The 16,150-nt window shown below is 37.8% G+C and overlaps 1 protein-coding gene across 1 annotated transcript in view; it reads right to left on the bottom strand.

Moving 5' to 3' along the window:
- Positions 1-16,150, bottom strand: part of map3k5 (mitogen-activated protein kinase kinase kinase 5) — a 77,900-nt gene that overhangs the window by 48,048 nt on the left and 13,702 nt on the right. Inside the window, exons 2-3 of the mRNA XM_055149635.1 lie at positions 12,291-12,430; positions 8,172-8,195 (exon numbers count right to left, since the gene is read on the bottom strand). Of these exons, the coding sequence (XP_055005610.1) occupies positions 8,172-8,195; positions 12,291-12,430 (164 nt within the window). The remainder of the gene's footprint in view (positions 1-8,171; positions 8,196-12,290; positions 12,431-16,150) is intronic.

Genomic DNA, 16,150 nt, shown 5'->3' with positions numbered 1-16,150 from the left:
AAGATAAATTTGGCTTTTAAAATAGATTAAAATATGCCCGTTTTCTTTTTGTACTTGTTCCAATAAAATGGCGCACAGCTTGGGGTCAATCTGTACAAGCGTGCGATCTTTATAGACAATAGCCTGCATGTGCCAGGCAGAGGGAACATCTGCATATAAAACATGTACCCTGCTACAATGCTACAGTTGTGTAGAGAAAAACAAACTAAAATATAGAAGTTACAAGTAAAAATAAACAATAACTAAATATCATGTTTGCTCCAGTGTATATGGTACACTCAAAGCACCTCATTCCCAGAGCATCCATTAATCAAAAACTAAAAAACTTCCCCCAGTGGTAGAAAGGTCAAATCTAAAATAGTTTTACATGAGAAACAAAATGATGCTGTTATGGCTTGTTATTATGAGAAAAAGGGAAACACAGAGTTTACACAGAGCAAACAGAGAGAAGTAGAAACATATGAGTCCCACTGCATAGACACACTGCGCACAAATAAGATTGAAATGTTTCAGTGCAAGTAACCAAGTGTTTTATGTTAGTATCTCAATGAAAAACACAATAGATTTATTTATCTATTCGTAATTGTCAGAGGTCCACCGCCAATCCCATCAGTATAAACATGTGGTTCAGAGCAGAGTACAAACGTTTGGGAGAAAAAAGTGAACTGTGTAAGTTTTTGGTTAGGGGTCTGTCACTTGCTTGTTTCTATGGATATGTCGTTGCTCGACCTGGAATGTTCCACAGTATGACATTAATTAACTGACTGATTGATTAGTTTTTTTTTTCGAGTTTGTGCCAAGAGAGAAACTGAAATAATTATATACATACTATATATCAGTGGTGTAAGAAAAAAATCTATATATCAGTGATATATCATAATATTTCATTGCACAATTCTCGAATCAATTTAAAATGCATCCAAACTGATTTTTACAATATTTTGCACAAAAAATATTATTTACATTCACTGTTCTGATGATACATTCTGATGAAACATTTTTATAAATTTTATTTCATACAATTGTCTTCTTGTCAAGGTGTTGTTGTATGTAGGTGTATTGTTTGGATTTCAACAACCAAATGCAAAGCTACAAATGGTCGTTTTGTAAATGTTATGAGAAAGATTTGTGAAGTAATTATTGATAAATTGCAATACATCGTCCCATGTTTTAGAATCGGAATATATCAGGAAATATCGAATCGTGACATGTATAACATGATATGTATTGTATCATCCGACTCAAGGCAATGCACACTCCTACTACATATACATTATAAACAACAGAAAAGCACATTTCTCGAAAAGCACTCCACAGATCTGACTTGTAACTTGGTCTGGTTTGGTCTCCATGAAGATAGAAAGGCCATACTGAGAAATATCCCTGACAAAGCAATAAGCTATACACGGAGAAAAACATTTGTTGGACCTTCCACCAGAAAAGTTGCACAATGCACCTTTAAGGCAATTATTAAAAGTCTGTATTGTTGCATCGTTCGGAAATACTGAAAGACAGTTTTATTTATTAGAACTGACTCCTTTAGTTACCATTAGAATTATAGTATTTGAGGCAAAACTAAATGTTACTGAAAATTATGACTGATCAACATTAGATTAAAAAAGAAATTGTGATTCATGTTTTGTCATACTGGCCCTTACCACCATATTTGAAAATAGATATCACTGGTTGTATAACTATTGGCTATCCAGTGACATTGAGGAACATTTCAATCTGCAATCTCATTGAGACAATGAAGGATTATCATATTTTTTATATTAAAGGTTGTATAGAGGATTTTCCAAGGAACGAGAAATCCAGCGACTGTTTGTCCTTTTTCAAATGTCCCCTCCCCTACAGCTCCCTACGTAGAAACGCCTCCTCCCGCCTCCTCGTTACGCCAGAAACAGGTTTGTTTACAGCCGGTGCGCTGCACATGACTAACTACAGTGTTGGTTAGGCAAGGTGGAGAAGTGAGGAGAGGGGGGAGCGGGGGCGCGGGGGCGCGGACATTTCGTGCGCGGACGAGAAGTGAGGAGCAGGGAGAAGAGCGGAGCAGGGAGCAGGGAGAGGAGAGAGGAGAGAGGAGAGGGGAGCGGTGCGGAGATTCCGTGCCCGGAGAAGTGAGGAGCAGGGGGAAGAGCGGAACGGGCAGCGGGGAGAGGAGCAGGAAAGGGGTGCAGAGAAGGTTGCGCGGAGATTCAGTGCGAATGAACTAGCTACAACACGCAGCAGCAAGCGGACTCTTTCTTTGCCTTGAAAATTACGTTTTCAGACATAGGATATCGCTTTCGTGTCCTGAAAAACGTTTGACTAGCTCTTGGAAATAAAGTACGTTTTCATAATAAGCAGAAGTGACCTGTCCAGGAGTAATTTGGCGACCAATGCGTCAGTCTTTAGACCCTGCGTCTGCTTCAGTTGCGCCATCGCAACTTAGTAGTTAACTTTAGTTTGGCTTCGCTGCTTTTCCCCTTGTCTTCTTCTTTCAGCAATCTCAAAAACGGACTTTCTTTTGCGGCTAACTGCTCCTGGATTCTTGTCTGCCATTGCAACAAACTTTGTGCTGACTGCGAGGAAGATATAGGTCAAAAAAAGCCGCTAAGAACTGTTGCGTTGGTGGAGTAAACAGCGTCTGTGCGGCTTGCGTCTGTGGACTGCGTGACAGGCGTATGTATGCCACGTACCGGCGGCGCGCAGGCAAGTCAGTTACGCTAGAAACGTAGGGAGATTCATTGACAGCCTGTCAGCTAACAGATAACGAGGCAGTGTCGTTATCTATTGGCAAATGTTTAGCCCCACCACGTCCAGAGTTGATGAATTTTTATTCTCTTTTTTTTGGTCATCATAATTACAAGGCTACTGCATCTCTATAATGTTATCATTGACAATTTGAAACCAAAAAAAATCCTCCATACAACCTTTAATCTGATAGAAACAGGATTAATAAAGGACTTAAAATGAAATGCTGAAAGAGATGGCATGCCCGGTATTTAATTACTAGCACAGATTGAGCAGATTGTGTCCTCCCCGTGTACCGAACTGTCTCCTGCTGTTTCATTTCCACTGAAGGTCGTTTAAATAGACGCTTCATTCAGGATCAGAGGCACTGTTCTTGGGCATAGTAGAAAAAGCTTTTGCACTTACAGTACGTTGTGCACTGGCCAAATAATGGACTACTCAAATAGCACTGATGAAACAGGAAATGTGGGCTCTATATTGAGATGCATGAATTTTTTATTTTTTTTTAATCTCTGACAGAATTTAACACCATCATTAAAGAGGGGGTGTTTTACTTCTATGGGGCATTAACTGCTAACATTTAGATCATCATGTTACCTACCGCCAAAAATGTATTTCAAGTTTCACTTTCGTTTTTGATGCTCTGAGTCCATCACACTTCAGAGTGCCATCACATCACATTCAGCGTGCATCCTGCTAATGAAACTGCACAACGCATCAGGTTTGTGTACAGTTTTGTGTCATTTTTATGCAAAGTTACGGAGAATTGTCATAGCTAACTGTAAGGATGGTTTGAATAGGACCGGAGCGACACATGCAAAACCACTTCGTATTATAACATGGAAGAAAGCCAAAAAAAAATAGCATAATACCCCCTTTTATCGCAAAATAACAAAAAAAAAAACACCTGTCAGTTTCCTAAAAATATCACTTTTTGACAGTACTGAAATCATAGTTTGAAAAAATAGTGATTGTGATTTTTGCCATAAATGAGTAGCCCTAAAAGTAGTAGTATAGCAGAATTTTGGTTGTGTACTTTTACTTGAGTACACACTAGAACAGGGGTCTCCAACCTTTTTCCTCTGGTGAGCTACTTTTACAAAACAAAAATGCAAGAGAGCTACCAGTTTTAGCGGTCACAAGAAATTTAATCAATGCAAAAAAAGACGGTAAGTCTTAGATGCCTGTAAAACATAAACCATTATCTAGTTATTAGACTTAGACTTAGACAAAATTAATTGATCCACAAGGGAAATTATTTGGAGCCAGTAGCTCACACATAACAATATAATACAGTAACAAAGAGTAAAAAATATAAATGGTAATAATCAATTCTAAATAAGCAGCAAAAAAGATAGCTAGAGACAGATAAGTCAAATAAGACATAACTATATAAATGTATATACACAAGTAAAAAAAAAACAGAATTATTAGTGTACAAAGTTGAAAATGATACAATTCCAATGGCAATAAGAATTTAATTAATCAAACTGTAGTTAGTTAGCACAGTACAAATAATTCAGAAATCCTTTGGCGAGCTACAAGTTGGAGACACCTGCACTAGAAATATCCCTAATGCATGTGCAATACTGTATCATAAATTTAATCTGTCCATGTATAAACACAGTCATATCCACATATTGTACATTTTTCTCACACATTTTTTCCCCCAGCATTATATATTTATAGTTACACTGCCAAGCCAATCTTTGCAGCGGTATTTTTATGTTGCTTACAAAAACATATCTCCAGCTGCATCCTTTGTATGTTTTTCACTTTCGGATTGCTCTCAACTGTCACTGTTCGTAGAAAAAGGAAGTTAGGGCTTTAGGTGCGGCAGTAGAGCTAAGAGAGGCATGTAGATTCAAACTACTTCCCCCTGTCCTGAGATGACATCACCCCTTGCTCAGGCGCACGCAGCACCGAGCAGCTCCAAGTCCCAACGTGATTGTGCAGGGTGTCAACGGGCAAACAGATGTCTAATTTTAGCCTACGTGACTTGTGCAGTTCTGGGGTGATCAGGTTTCACAATGGCAGCAGTGGCAGAGGGCTGAGAATGTTAGCACCTGTCTGGAACACGGGTAACAAGTTGTGGGGTTTAAAACGCATGTGATGAGGCATTGAGTTTAATCACTTGATAAGACTGGACCATTTGAAGGAAAAATAAAGAAAAAAAAGAAAAAAAATCATGAGAATTGTGGCTTAGCTTGTACTGTTTGAGATAACAATGAAATATGATCTGCTAGTCTAATATAAGAAGCTCAAATTGTTTCAGATCATGTTTGTAAAGCCTATAATTTTATGTATTCAAATTGCAACTTCAACTGGATTGTGCTCTTAATCTGATTCTTTTTTATTTACAGCCTTTGATAACAAAGCATGCTGGAAAATAAGATCTGGGGCATAGATTGGTAGTAAACAGAGTCAGAGGTGAGGACTTGCAAGTTGTGACTTGGAATCAAGTCTTGAGTCTTGATCTTTAGGACTTGAGACTTGAGTTGATAAAATAGAGACTAGGGACTCGACAGGGACTTGAAGGTCAATAACTTGGGACTTGACTTGGACTTGAGCCCTGTGACTTGTGAAGACTTGATATGTTTTTAGAAAATACTTTTCTCTTTACAGTTGATAAATGCGCTGCTTAATTTTACAAGAACAAATTGGAAAATGTGCCTCCCACTTCTCTGTTTGTTACCTTGGATTAACTGAAGTACATAGTATCCTCAAATGTACTACAGTAATATACAGTACTATACAGTAATACACAATGCAATACAACAGTAAAAGAGAAGAAACTACATAGAACATGATCCTTCCATTTCAGTGCAGACAAAATTGTTGAGAAAACTGTTATTTAGCACTTTTAAATCTGAATTCTTCCTGTTCTGACTGTAATGATTCACGCTAAGATCTTGTCAGAACATTTAAAAAAAGAAAAATTATCATTTCTACAACTCTTATATAAATACTCAAATATATAAATATACCATGACTTTTAAGTACAATTTTTTTTTTAATTCATATAAATTGCAAAAATCTAAGCTATATTTGGTTTAAACACTTGAAATGACTTGAAGCTCAAAGCAGACGACTTGGACTCAACTTGGACTTATGGGCCAGTAACTCGAGATTTGACTTGGACTTGCCTGTCTCTGACTTAGGACTTGTACTCGAACTTGAGGTCAAAGACTTGAGACTTCCTTGAGACTTGCAAAACAACAACTTGGTCCCACCTCTCATCAGAGTACATTCAAAGTTCATATCATGTCTCAATCAGCTTTATGAACTAATAGGATCACTCTCTGAATCCATCTCAGCAACAGAAGGCTATAATAGGAACTTTGAACAGTGTCTAATTCAGATCTCAATAATTAAAAGTGTGCGGAGTCAACACACACTACACATATTACACACATTAAATTACAGTAATAGCACAGCACATTTATTTTGGTAACTGTCTGGTTTTAACAGTGCACTGCTGTCAATCATCTGTGCTGTATTCATCTTCATGCAAAATATTTAACCACTGACCCAAAGTGAACATTTTGTCCTTGAAACTGGAACTCAGAATGTGTTTTGGTTCGGGTTTGAATAAGACTTAGTTAGAATAGCTGATGACTGGACTGGGCGCTTTCTGTGGCGTATGCTGGTGTGGCTTCTACTGCTGTGTGAAAACTAACTAATTACATATACTCATGCTACTGTAATTGAAATAATAGCAGTTTTCTGTGAGTAACACTGAGTAATTCTAGTTACGTAATCATAATTAACTACATTTAAATCATCAGGGTTACAGAGTACAACACAAGTACAAAGTATGAATGAAAAAATATTGCATCAGCTGATTGGCCAATGCTATGAGAATATGAGAGAAGCAAGTTTTATATAAAAGGCTGATCCAAACTGGCTACTAAAGATGCTTTAAAATAACTAGTGGAAGTATTTTGAGTTGTATTTTTCACCAATAGCCAACTTTATACTTTTACAATTTTGGAAACAGTTGCTGGCTTCATTCTGCAATGTAACTCCAATTTTACTTTAGGCTAAAATTACACAGAAATGCTTGTCTTGACTATTTGCAATTATGCATGATGGCACATTTGTACTTTCTTTAAATTGACATGCAGTCTTCAAATCCAGTACACTGATTTAAAACGCCATAGTGAGGTATACACTTGAGCCATAGAAAAGCAGAGATGGAGTTCACTTGGGAGAAAGAGCCTTCAAACTGATAATTGGCTCTGGTTCATTGGTGCCTTTTTAGTGCGCACTACAAGTCTATCTCCAGTTCGCTCACACTGCTGCCACTGAAGAGCTCTTATTCAATGATTACTCCAGCTTTCATTATGTCCACACGGGCTCAGTGCTACCTCTGCTGATCGCAATGATGTCACTTGAAGACAACTTTCTCATACAAATAATAAGACACTCAAATAAGAAAGTTTGAGAGAACACTTCAATCCGCTGTCTATTTCTTTTCATGATGTATTACTTTCAAAGCTGTTTTGTGTAGCTTCCTGTTTGCAAAGATAAAGTGGTTGTCTAAAAGCTTTTTTTCATATTTTCTGGGAAATCTTATGAAAAGTTGTAACATATATTTGGGGTCAAAGCTTCAATGCAACTTTTATCCAGAGTACTCACTTGTCTTTTGCCACTTCAATCAAAGAAATCCAATATTCTTATCATCTAATTCACAAAAACATGTTAAATTTCCGACGTTAAGCAGGCTGACGTTAAGAAGTTCTACAAATGTGCAACCAGGATGCACAATTGTTTGAATAATTTGATTTGGGAAATGCAATATATAACTAGGGCAACAGTGGCTCAGGTGGTAGAGTGGTCATCATCTTTTTACAAGATTCATGGTTCAATCCCAGCTCAGATCAGTACTGTTGTGTCCTTGGACATGAACGTGGTTTTCGAGTACATCTTTTGTTTGAAGTTCATTAGCAAAAACTTAAAAACAAATTAAGAATGAGTCAGGTTTAGTAACTACTTAATTTATACACAAACTCCTACCCTAATACATTAATAGAGTGTAAGATAACTTCAATTTTTACCACGTGGATTAAATTCCAGTACAGTATATAGAATTACATGTAGTTTCATCTCTGTGTAATGTAAAATTACCTATTCAGGACACACCCCAAGAGAGCTTATTTGAATGCTGCACCTTTTGCAAGTCAAAAACATGCGTCAAAGTGGCTGCAATGCACTCCCTATCACTTCTGAGACTACTGTTAAAAATATCTCCAACCGATCATCTTTTTTATACACAAAAACAAACTTGTGAACACAAACATAAGGTTGTGCAGCCCTAATGAGTTTTAGCAGTGCAAAAGGAGGCACTAGGCGTTAGACAGTTTGAGCTGCAGATTGTGTATGCGTGAAAATTGGGTGACTATGTGAGAAAGGCAGAGGCTGTGGTTACTTACAGTGTTCTTCTGGAAGATGATCTCCTGAAACAGAAAGGGAAAAAAAGGCAATCAGCAAACAAGAACTGTCATTTCTGCAGGCAATTTTCCAAATGTGACCAGAAAACGAATTGGTTTTAGTACCAGAGGACTACTTGTTAAAATGTATGTAACTGTGTTTTGTGATTTATTTGAGGCAGTTCTTTTGTCAGAGACTGTGGGATTATTCATTTCAAAGCCAAAAGCAATACCTTCAAGTGCTGCACAATAATACACAGTTATTGCAATATTATACAACAATGTACAAAGATAATATTCATACAGAAAATAAAAACTCTCTTTTTTAATCTTCTATACTCATTTTGATCATTTTGTATCAGTGGTCATCCTCCCTTCAGTACCTGCCCTTGATGCAGCCTGATTTGAATCATGTCCTGTAATGAGCCCAACTAATGAGACAGAACTGGCATTATGTGTTTACGGCAGAGGACTAGTTCAGACTCTGTAGATCAGCAGTCTCCAACCTGTAGCTCGGGAGTTACTAGTAGTTCTCCACCCACTTTCAAGTAGCTCGCCAAGTGATTTCAGAATTTTATGTATTGTGCTCAACAAGTAAAATGTGATGAACTAAATGCCTGTTACCATTGTAAATGTGTCATTTTGAACCCTAAATTTGTCCACTAATAAATGGATAGTGGCTCATGTTTTATAGGCATCTAACAGTACCTCATCTAAGGCTTTTCATGGCTCAGTTTCTTTTGATAACTAAAATGAGTAGCTCTTTGGCATGTTTGTTTTGTAAAGGTAGCTCGCCAAAGGAAAAAGGATGGAGACCCCTGCTGTAGATATAAATCTAGGATTAATATTCTTTTACTACTGCTTTATAGTTTTAAAAAACATAATGCAATGTAGGATACAGCTCAACGATTCCCAATATTCAAATGCTCATCACTTTGAAAGTCAAAAAAATAACATAGAATAAAGTGGTCTGTAGAACACAATTACGAGAATATGATATTTAGCAACTCAATTTGTTGTCATGTTACTTCATCAAAACATGCCTTGTGTGTGTGTGTTTTGTTTTTTTTCATTCGTTACAATTACACTATCTACATATCGAACTCAAAATGCTAGCTGGAAGTTTACAAGTTAATAGTTACTGTTTACTTATTAAGTATAGAGTGGTCTGAAATCATCCAAATGATTCTAGTGAAGGTGTATGGAGTTTAAAAACACAATGGAGCACATAACATATCACCACATGACACACTGGGTGGGACATGGTGGTTTTCCATTTGAGAGAATAGAGTCTAAATGTGCAGGGTTTGTGTGTTAAACATGTATGAAACAATACACAACTTCAGGTATGTGATGATGACACAACATTATAACAGATTGGAAATTAGTGCAATAAAGGCCCTTTAAAAAACAGCTCCCGGTAATGAACCATGACAGAGAAACAACTGCCCAAGATAGTGGCAGGTAAGTGAAGCGCTAACAATAGCTAGTTAGTTTATTTATTCAATAAGACAGGGACAGTGCACAATCTATATTAACCTTAACAGGAGAGATGCATCGTACCAGGCTGTAGCTCCAGTGCTAATTTCCACCTGTAGTCCCTGGGCAGGTTCATTATTAAGTGCATTTAACTGACCTTATCTATCAGCTTCCTGGAGACCTATGTAGCATGTTTTGGGTTGATGGGGGTAAACCAGTAGCCAGGCTGGTGCCACCTAGTGCCTCGGCTCAAGTTCAATTCTCTCCAGCAACTAGGTCAGGAAGTGCGAATTCGGGCACCAGCCAATCAGCGAAGAGTCATACATTCTGTGTTGGCAACCATTCCCAAACCATTCCTGACAATTTAAAGCCGAAAAAAGAAAGCGTTTGGTGAATTTTATCAAGGGGAAAGATGTTATTGCCCTTCTTCCTACGGGGATTTGGGAAAAGCTTAATATACCAGTTAGCCCCATTAGCGTTGCATTAAATACGTCACGACCAAATAGCAGCGATTAGTTAAATGAAAAAAGTACCTGCCTACCATCGAGCGAACGAATTCTAATGCTGCGAGGTCAGACGGTTTCTACGAAGTGAAACTGGCTGATGAATCAGACTAGGAAACTGGAGCGCCAGGAGGAAACCCATTCAGTCACGGGGAGAATAATGCAAACTACAAAGATGGATCAAACCCGGAACCTTCTTGCTCAATTGGAAAACCTTAACATGTACCTGATTTTTACATGAAAAACACTAGTTCCTAACTTCCAGTGCCTTTTTAGTTTGTGTTTCATAGCTTTAAGAGGATAGAACAGAGATTTGCAGTTACCATGCTAACAGCGTTACTTTCTGGTTCATGGAGGATAAAAATTTTTCTAATAAAATGCAGACAGTACACAGCAGCCTCATTTTGATCCTAGGAGCTGCTTTTACAATATATTTGCGCTGGGGCAAAACACATTTTACATATAGCTCACCAATTAAAAGCAACAGCTATAAGGGAGTAAAAACAAAAAACTATAATATGTGAGTGTTTAAGTTCTGCCCACACCCGCTGTTATATGAGCTGTACATTATGCTGAGTACACTGTGTGGTTGCAGGCGGAGGATCCCTGTCGCCATAAAAGTGCTATGACTCCTAAACCATAACCTAAATAAAGACTGCAGTGTTCCCCTGAATGTGGCCGTATAGGAACAGTTTAAATGGTGTGAACTCCACCTTGTCTACCCAGAGCTACAGACTGTGAGCATATGCTGACAATACAAAAATATAGTCAAAATCACAATTACAAAACCTTACAAGCACATATGAAAGTAATTGGATTCATGTATTATTATTTATTTTATTACATGCCAATAACTTCTAGAGGTTAAATGATAGCCAAACATTGTATTGGTACTTCAAAATAATGTTACTCAAGTAAGTACAAGTATAAATCAGTAGTCCAACAAATAAGTAAAATCATTTCTGGGAAAAATACTCAAGAAGAGGAATTGCAAGATTAAGGGTCAAGGATAGTAGCCTGATTCTGACCTCCCAGCATTAGGATTCATCCGTTTGTAGACGGGTACTTTTTTTACTTAACCAATCGCTGCCATTTACTCGTGACGTATGTAATGCACCAAATCCCCTTGATAAAATTCACCAAACATTCTCTTTGTTCCGGCTTTAAATCCTTGATCTCGGGAATCGTTGCCAACACAGAATGTATGGCTTTGTCCACATCCATCTCGACCGCTTTGTTTACTGTTGTGCTGTACCACAAAGGGACCCAGACCAGCGCTTGAGTTTGACGTCATGACTTCACAGTTCTTTTCTGATTGACCGGTGCGCAGTCTACAACTTCCAGGGTTCTTGCAAACTGTCTAGTGTATTCTGATTCCTGACCTAGTCGCTGGAGTGAAATGAAATTGAGCACAGGCAGGTGGCCAAGAGGATAGAGCACAAAAAAATCTGCAAATCTACATAATCCTCAAATTTAAGATTGTCAACTTTAAGTTTTTGTCACTTGCAGAATAGCTAGCAGAAAGAATAAGCAAAGCTTTTGCTCATGTAGTAATAAAAGTATGGCACTTGAAAACTACTCAGAAACATATAATTTTATTAAAAGATAGGGTTCTTCTGCTTACAATCAGAAAATTAAAATGAGACAAGAGACAAAATATATTTTGCATATTGTGGAAGTGACCATTCATTCACTATGAGCAATCTACCATCATGAACTAACCATGGTACAAATTAATTTCCTGTTTAGTACGTAAAGAGTAAAGACATAATTTTTTTCTGGAATATACGGATTTACTGTCAAATCTGCATCCGAACCCCCACTGTCAAATCTGTCACCGGCATGTATTCTGAAATTGCACTCTGTTCTTTGTATGTAATTTAGCATAACCTTGGTAAATTACTGCCATTCTACAGTCATTAATTCTTATATAAATACAATCACTGTTTATTCACCCATTCAATCCTGTTTTGCCTTCGTCAGTAAGTAAATTATCTTTCATTGTATTTTCTAAACAACCGCAGATGTCAAAAAAAGTGTGCTTTGTCCTTGCCCGCTGCCCCCTGTCTTCTCCTCTAATCGCTACTATTACATGAGCCTTTGTGATTGCATTGGGCTTGTATAACATGGCCTAGTTTACCTGGAGGGATTGGAGGGAGTCGGAGTTGGTATCGCAGTACAGAATGATGTTGTTGGCCATGCTGAAGCTCTCACGTACGCCCAGGTGGTAGAAGAGAGATGGCTGGCGGAAAGCGTCCGTCATCTCGACCACGGCGATGTCTGGAAAGGCAAGAGAAAAGAGGGATGAGTGAGACAGAAGGACGAGAAAAACATGGCTCAGTGAAGTAAATACATGGCAAATATAAGCTGTCATCAAAAATGTACCCGAAGTTGTGTTTTGTTTTATTCTCACATGTTTGAGAAAAGCTTCATTATTAGTCTGTCTAAATCCCCAAACCTCAAAATGCTCTGTTACACCTTGCGATGTTAGGTAGTGGTTGTTTCCTAATTAACAGCTACCTTTTACCTTTAGGTCAGTAGAGATCGGCAATTCCAGGGCTGTAATCATTGAGTATTCAGTCAGTTTGAGAGAAAAACTCAGCCTAATTATGCAGGATTTGTGTGTTAAACGTGTGAATGAAACAAAACACAACTCCAGGTATGTTTCTGATCCACAGAAACCAACTAAAAACTTAAATAGTGCACTTAATTTTCTGTTTTTTTCTGTTTTTATGTGATGACTGTTTTCCTTAGCTTCTCCAATCTATACACAGTGACTCAACTGTCTGACCATTCAGTTGTTTTGTAAAGCGTTACTGCCTTTGTGATTGAAGCTTACTGGCTGCTCGCTACTGGCATCTTTACTCACTTAAATGAATTACATTAACTACTGTCTTGTGTCCCCTGGCTGCTCCTGTGATGAGGCGTTATAAACTATAGCTTTTACACTCAATACAGGACAAGACACACAGATTCGAAGGTGTGCATCAAACAGAATCTTTCCAGCGCTAAAGGAGTTATTGATTTGCCTTTTCAACTAAGACTGCACAAAGCCAATATCCCAGTGTCACCACCCGGAGTCAGCCCGTGTGATGTGGATCAATAGGTCAATAGCAGTAATTATTGTCAAGTGTCAGTCAAGTCTACAGGGACAGAGGCTCCTGCAGAGTGGAGATATGAGATGACCCAAGGTATAACACAATCATGGTTTGTTTTAAGATTTCTCAGACGGAGGTAGGCCAATTTCCTTGTATCAATAAAACAGAAGTAATGGTATAATAAATGATTACATAAAAATTTAACCTGATCTTTTATAGGGGTGCTATGGTGGGGTTCTGTTACCTGCTTCACAAAACACAACTGCAGGATACTGTAGGTTTTAAAATAGAAAATCTGTAAATATTATGCCATACTATTAATACTTTTTAAATGAGTTGTGCAGTTGTCCCAATCCTCCCCTCTTCTATACTGTTTCTCTCCTCTCTCCTAATCCTTCTTTTCTCTACTCTCTCTTTTTCTCCCCTCTCTCTCTTTCCCCTCTCCAAATTCCTAATCCTCCACTTCTCTCCACCCTCGCTCTCAATGTGTATACACATAGCATGAATTAATTATTATTATTGACCACACTGTTTCTCTGGCATATCAATTCTAACAGTGAGATACATGAGATAACTTTGTAAATTTGAGATTAACGTGAAGCCAATTTACCCAAACAAAACACACAGCATTGTACATGCAGAGCTCCTTTTGAGAGGCATAATGTTGTTTCATGCGTCGTTAATACCCATTACTGTCAACAAACTACTCAGAGCTTAAGAGGCTGTTTTTTTCTATTTTCCAGCCTTCATTATTACACACAGTGCAATTGGACTATAGATACAAAAGCAACAAACGACTGAGGAGATGTGAGGTACATGTTCCAGCTCTATGTTGGTAAAGCACTTTTGGAAAACATACTCCATACATAACTATCACACAAATGTACTCTGTGGTCCTGCTCACAATCTTGCACAACATTGCATCATAACAGCCAATGCAACAACATACTGATTTGATTACTGTATATATGAAAGACTTTAAAACATGGCTGCAAAATTGTAAAGTATAAAATTTGAGTTGAGCCTGTTGAGTAGCAAGTGAACCGAATACAGGCTTGAGTGTCCCCCTGGCTTGAAAGTCCCAGCTCGAGCGCCCCATTCTCTCTCTGGGTGCCCCATTCTCTTTGGCGACACATGGAAGAGGGGGGACGTTCTCGCCAGCCTTTAGTATGTGATTTACTGAGTTAGAAAATCACCATTCTATATCAAAATAAAATTAAATGAATGTAGCGAGACTAAATGTCAGGGCCTTGTTTTCATTTTTTTCTTTTTTCTTGTTCCCCACATTCTGTGGCATCAGTAACTGATGATTTGGTTAGAAATATTAATCATTTCCTCACCTGCTTGCGATGAACATAATAATTTGTAAGCAGTGCAAAACAAGAAACTTAAAAAGCTACAGAATTTGTTCAAAAATCATTCAGAATCACTTTTAGGAAGGTCTTAACTATGTGTTTCATTGAAATATGCAAGATAAAATTCTGAAATAGTTGTTGCATATTTATTGAGAACACAGGAGTTTCTGAGGCAGTGTGTCTCACTGGTGGACTATTAATTGTGTGTGTATTTTAATTTAAATTTTTTTATTTTTATTTATATGTATATAGATTAACTAACTCTCATAAAGGTACAATTCGGGGAGACTTTCCAGCTTGGGGACCTTCCAGCCAGGGGAACTTTCAAGCTGATTCCCAGTGAACCATGTCATCATAAAGGTGTTTCCTGAATGGTATTTAACTTCTATCTTCTATCTTTTTTGCATTTAGTTCAGTGACAGGGCAATAGACAGGCAAGTGAAAGTAGTCTCCAGTGATGACATGGGTGAAATAACGTCAGCTAATTCTCCTGACAGTTCAACTGTTTCCACTGCAAGTCAGGGTTTACCATCACAGGGACTGGTTAATATGTATACGACTATGAGTAATGAAAAGTGCATTGTGAGCCCGAGCTACACACAAGTGGTATACAAGAGGAGGTAGTTAGTCTGTTTCCAAAACTTTAGAGAGGTGACTGCAAGGAAGGTTTCTAATGAGTATTTAGTATTATGTGACATACATAATTGACACCAAAATATGCAAGATTACTTATAAATGCACACGAAAAACAGCGCTAGTTCATTTTAAACAGTTTGCAGTGGTCCAAAATTATGCCTCACATACCTTATGCACTCCAAGCATCCTAATTATTGACAGCGATAAGTTCAGAAGTGCTTTTCACACCTTTCAGAGACCAGTGCAGTGATGGTAAAGCAAACAACAACTAACATGTTAATGTGCACTACCTGATTATCAGACCTTAAAACAGGTACGTATGTTGAGCAGTTTAAACAAGACGGGGTGAGACAAATTTTGCTCAGATACAGAAAAAAATTACAGGTACAGGATCTTCAAAGGTACACTATGTAACTTTTTGGTTCAGGCGCTCTCACCTTCTTGTTTCTATGGATAATATGGCCATATATACTTATAATACCGAAATATCGTGACATTGTATCATCAAAGTTCTCACAATAATATCATGGACCATCACAATATATCGAATTACAAGTCTTCTTTGATTAAATTAAGAGTCATGGTGCAGCAATAGCTAAAAAAAAAGACAGAGGGAACTATATAGACCATGATCCTTTGCTCCATTTCAGTGTAGACTACAAGAAGAAATAACAGTTCTTTTAAGTGTTAGTTCTTTGCATTATGTCTTGTCAAGGCATTTTAAGAGGAAAAAGTAGCATATTAGCCTCCACAAAGTATCGCAATAAATATCATACCGTGAGATGTGCATTGTGAAAATATCATACCGAAAAATTTGGATATTGCTACATATCTAATCATGAGCTTCCCCACCATATTGTGAGCTTTCCCACGATATTGCAGTAAATATCGTACCGTGAGGTTCATACCGT

The sequence above is a fragment of the Boleophthalmus pectinirostris genome, unplaced genomic scaffold (assembly GCF_026225935.1).
Source record: "Boleophthalmus pectinirostris isolate CB_2022bp ecotype Guang Dong unplaced genomic scaffold, ASM2622593v1 HiC_scaffold_13, whole genome shotgun sequence".
NCBI lineage: Eukaryota > Metazoa > Chordata > Actinopteri > Gobiiformes > Gobiidae > Boleophthalmus > Boleophthalmus pectinirostris.
Note: the sequence above shows the minus strand (reverse complement) of the source record. Positions and strands in the feature narration are given on the sequence as shown.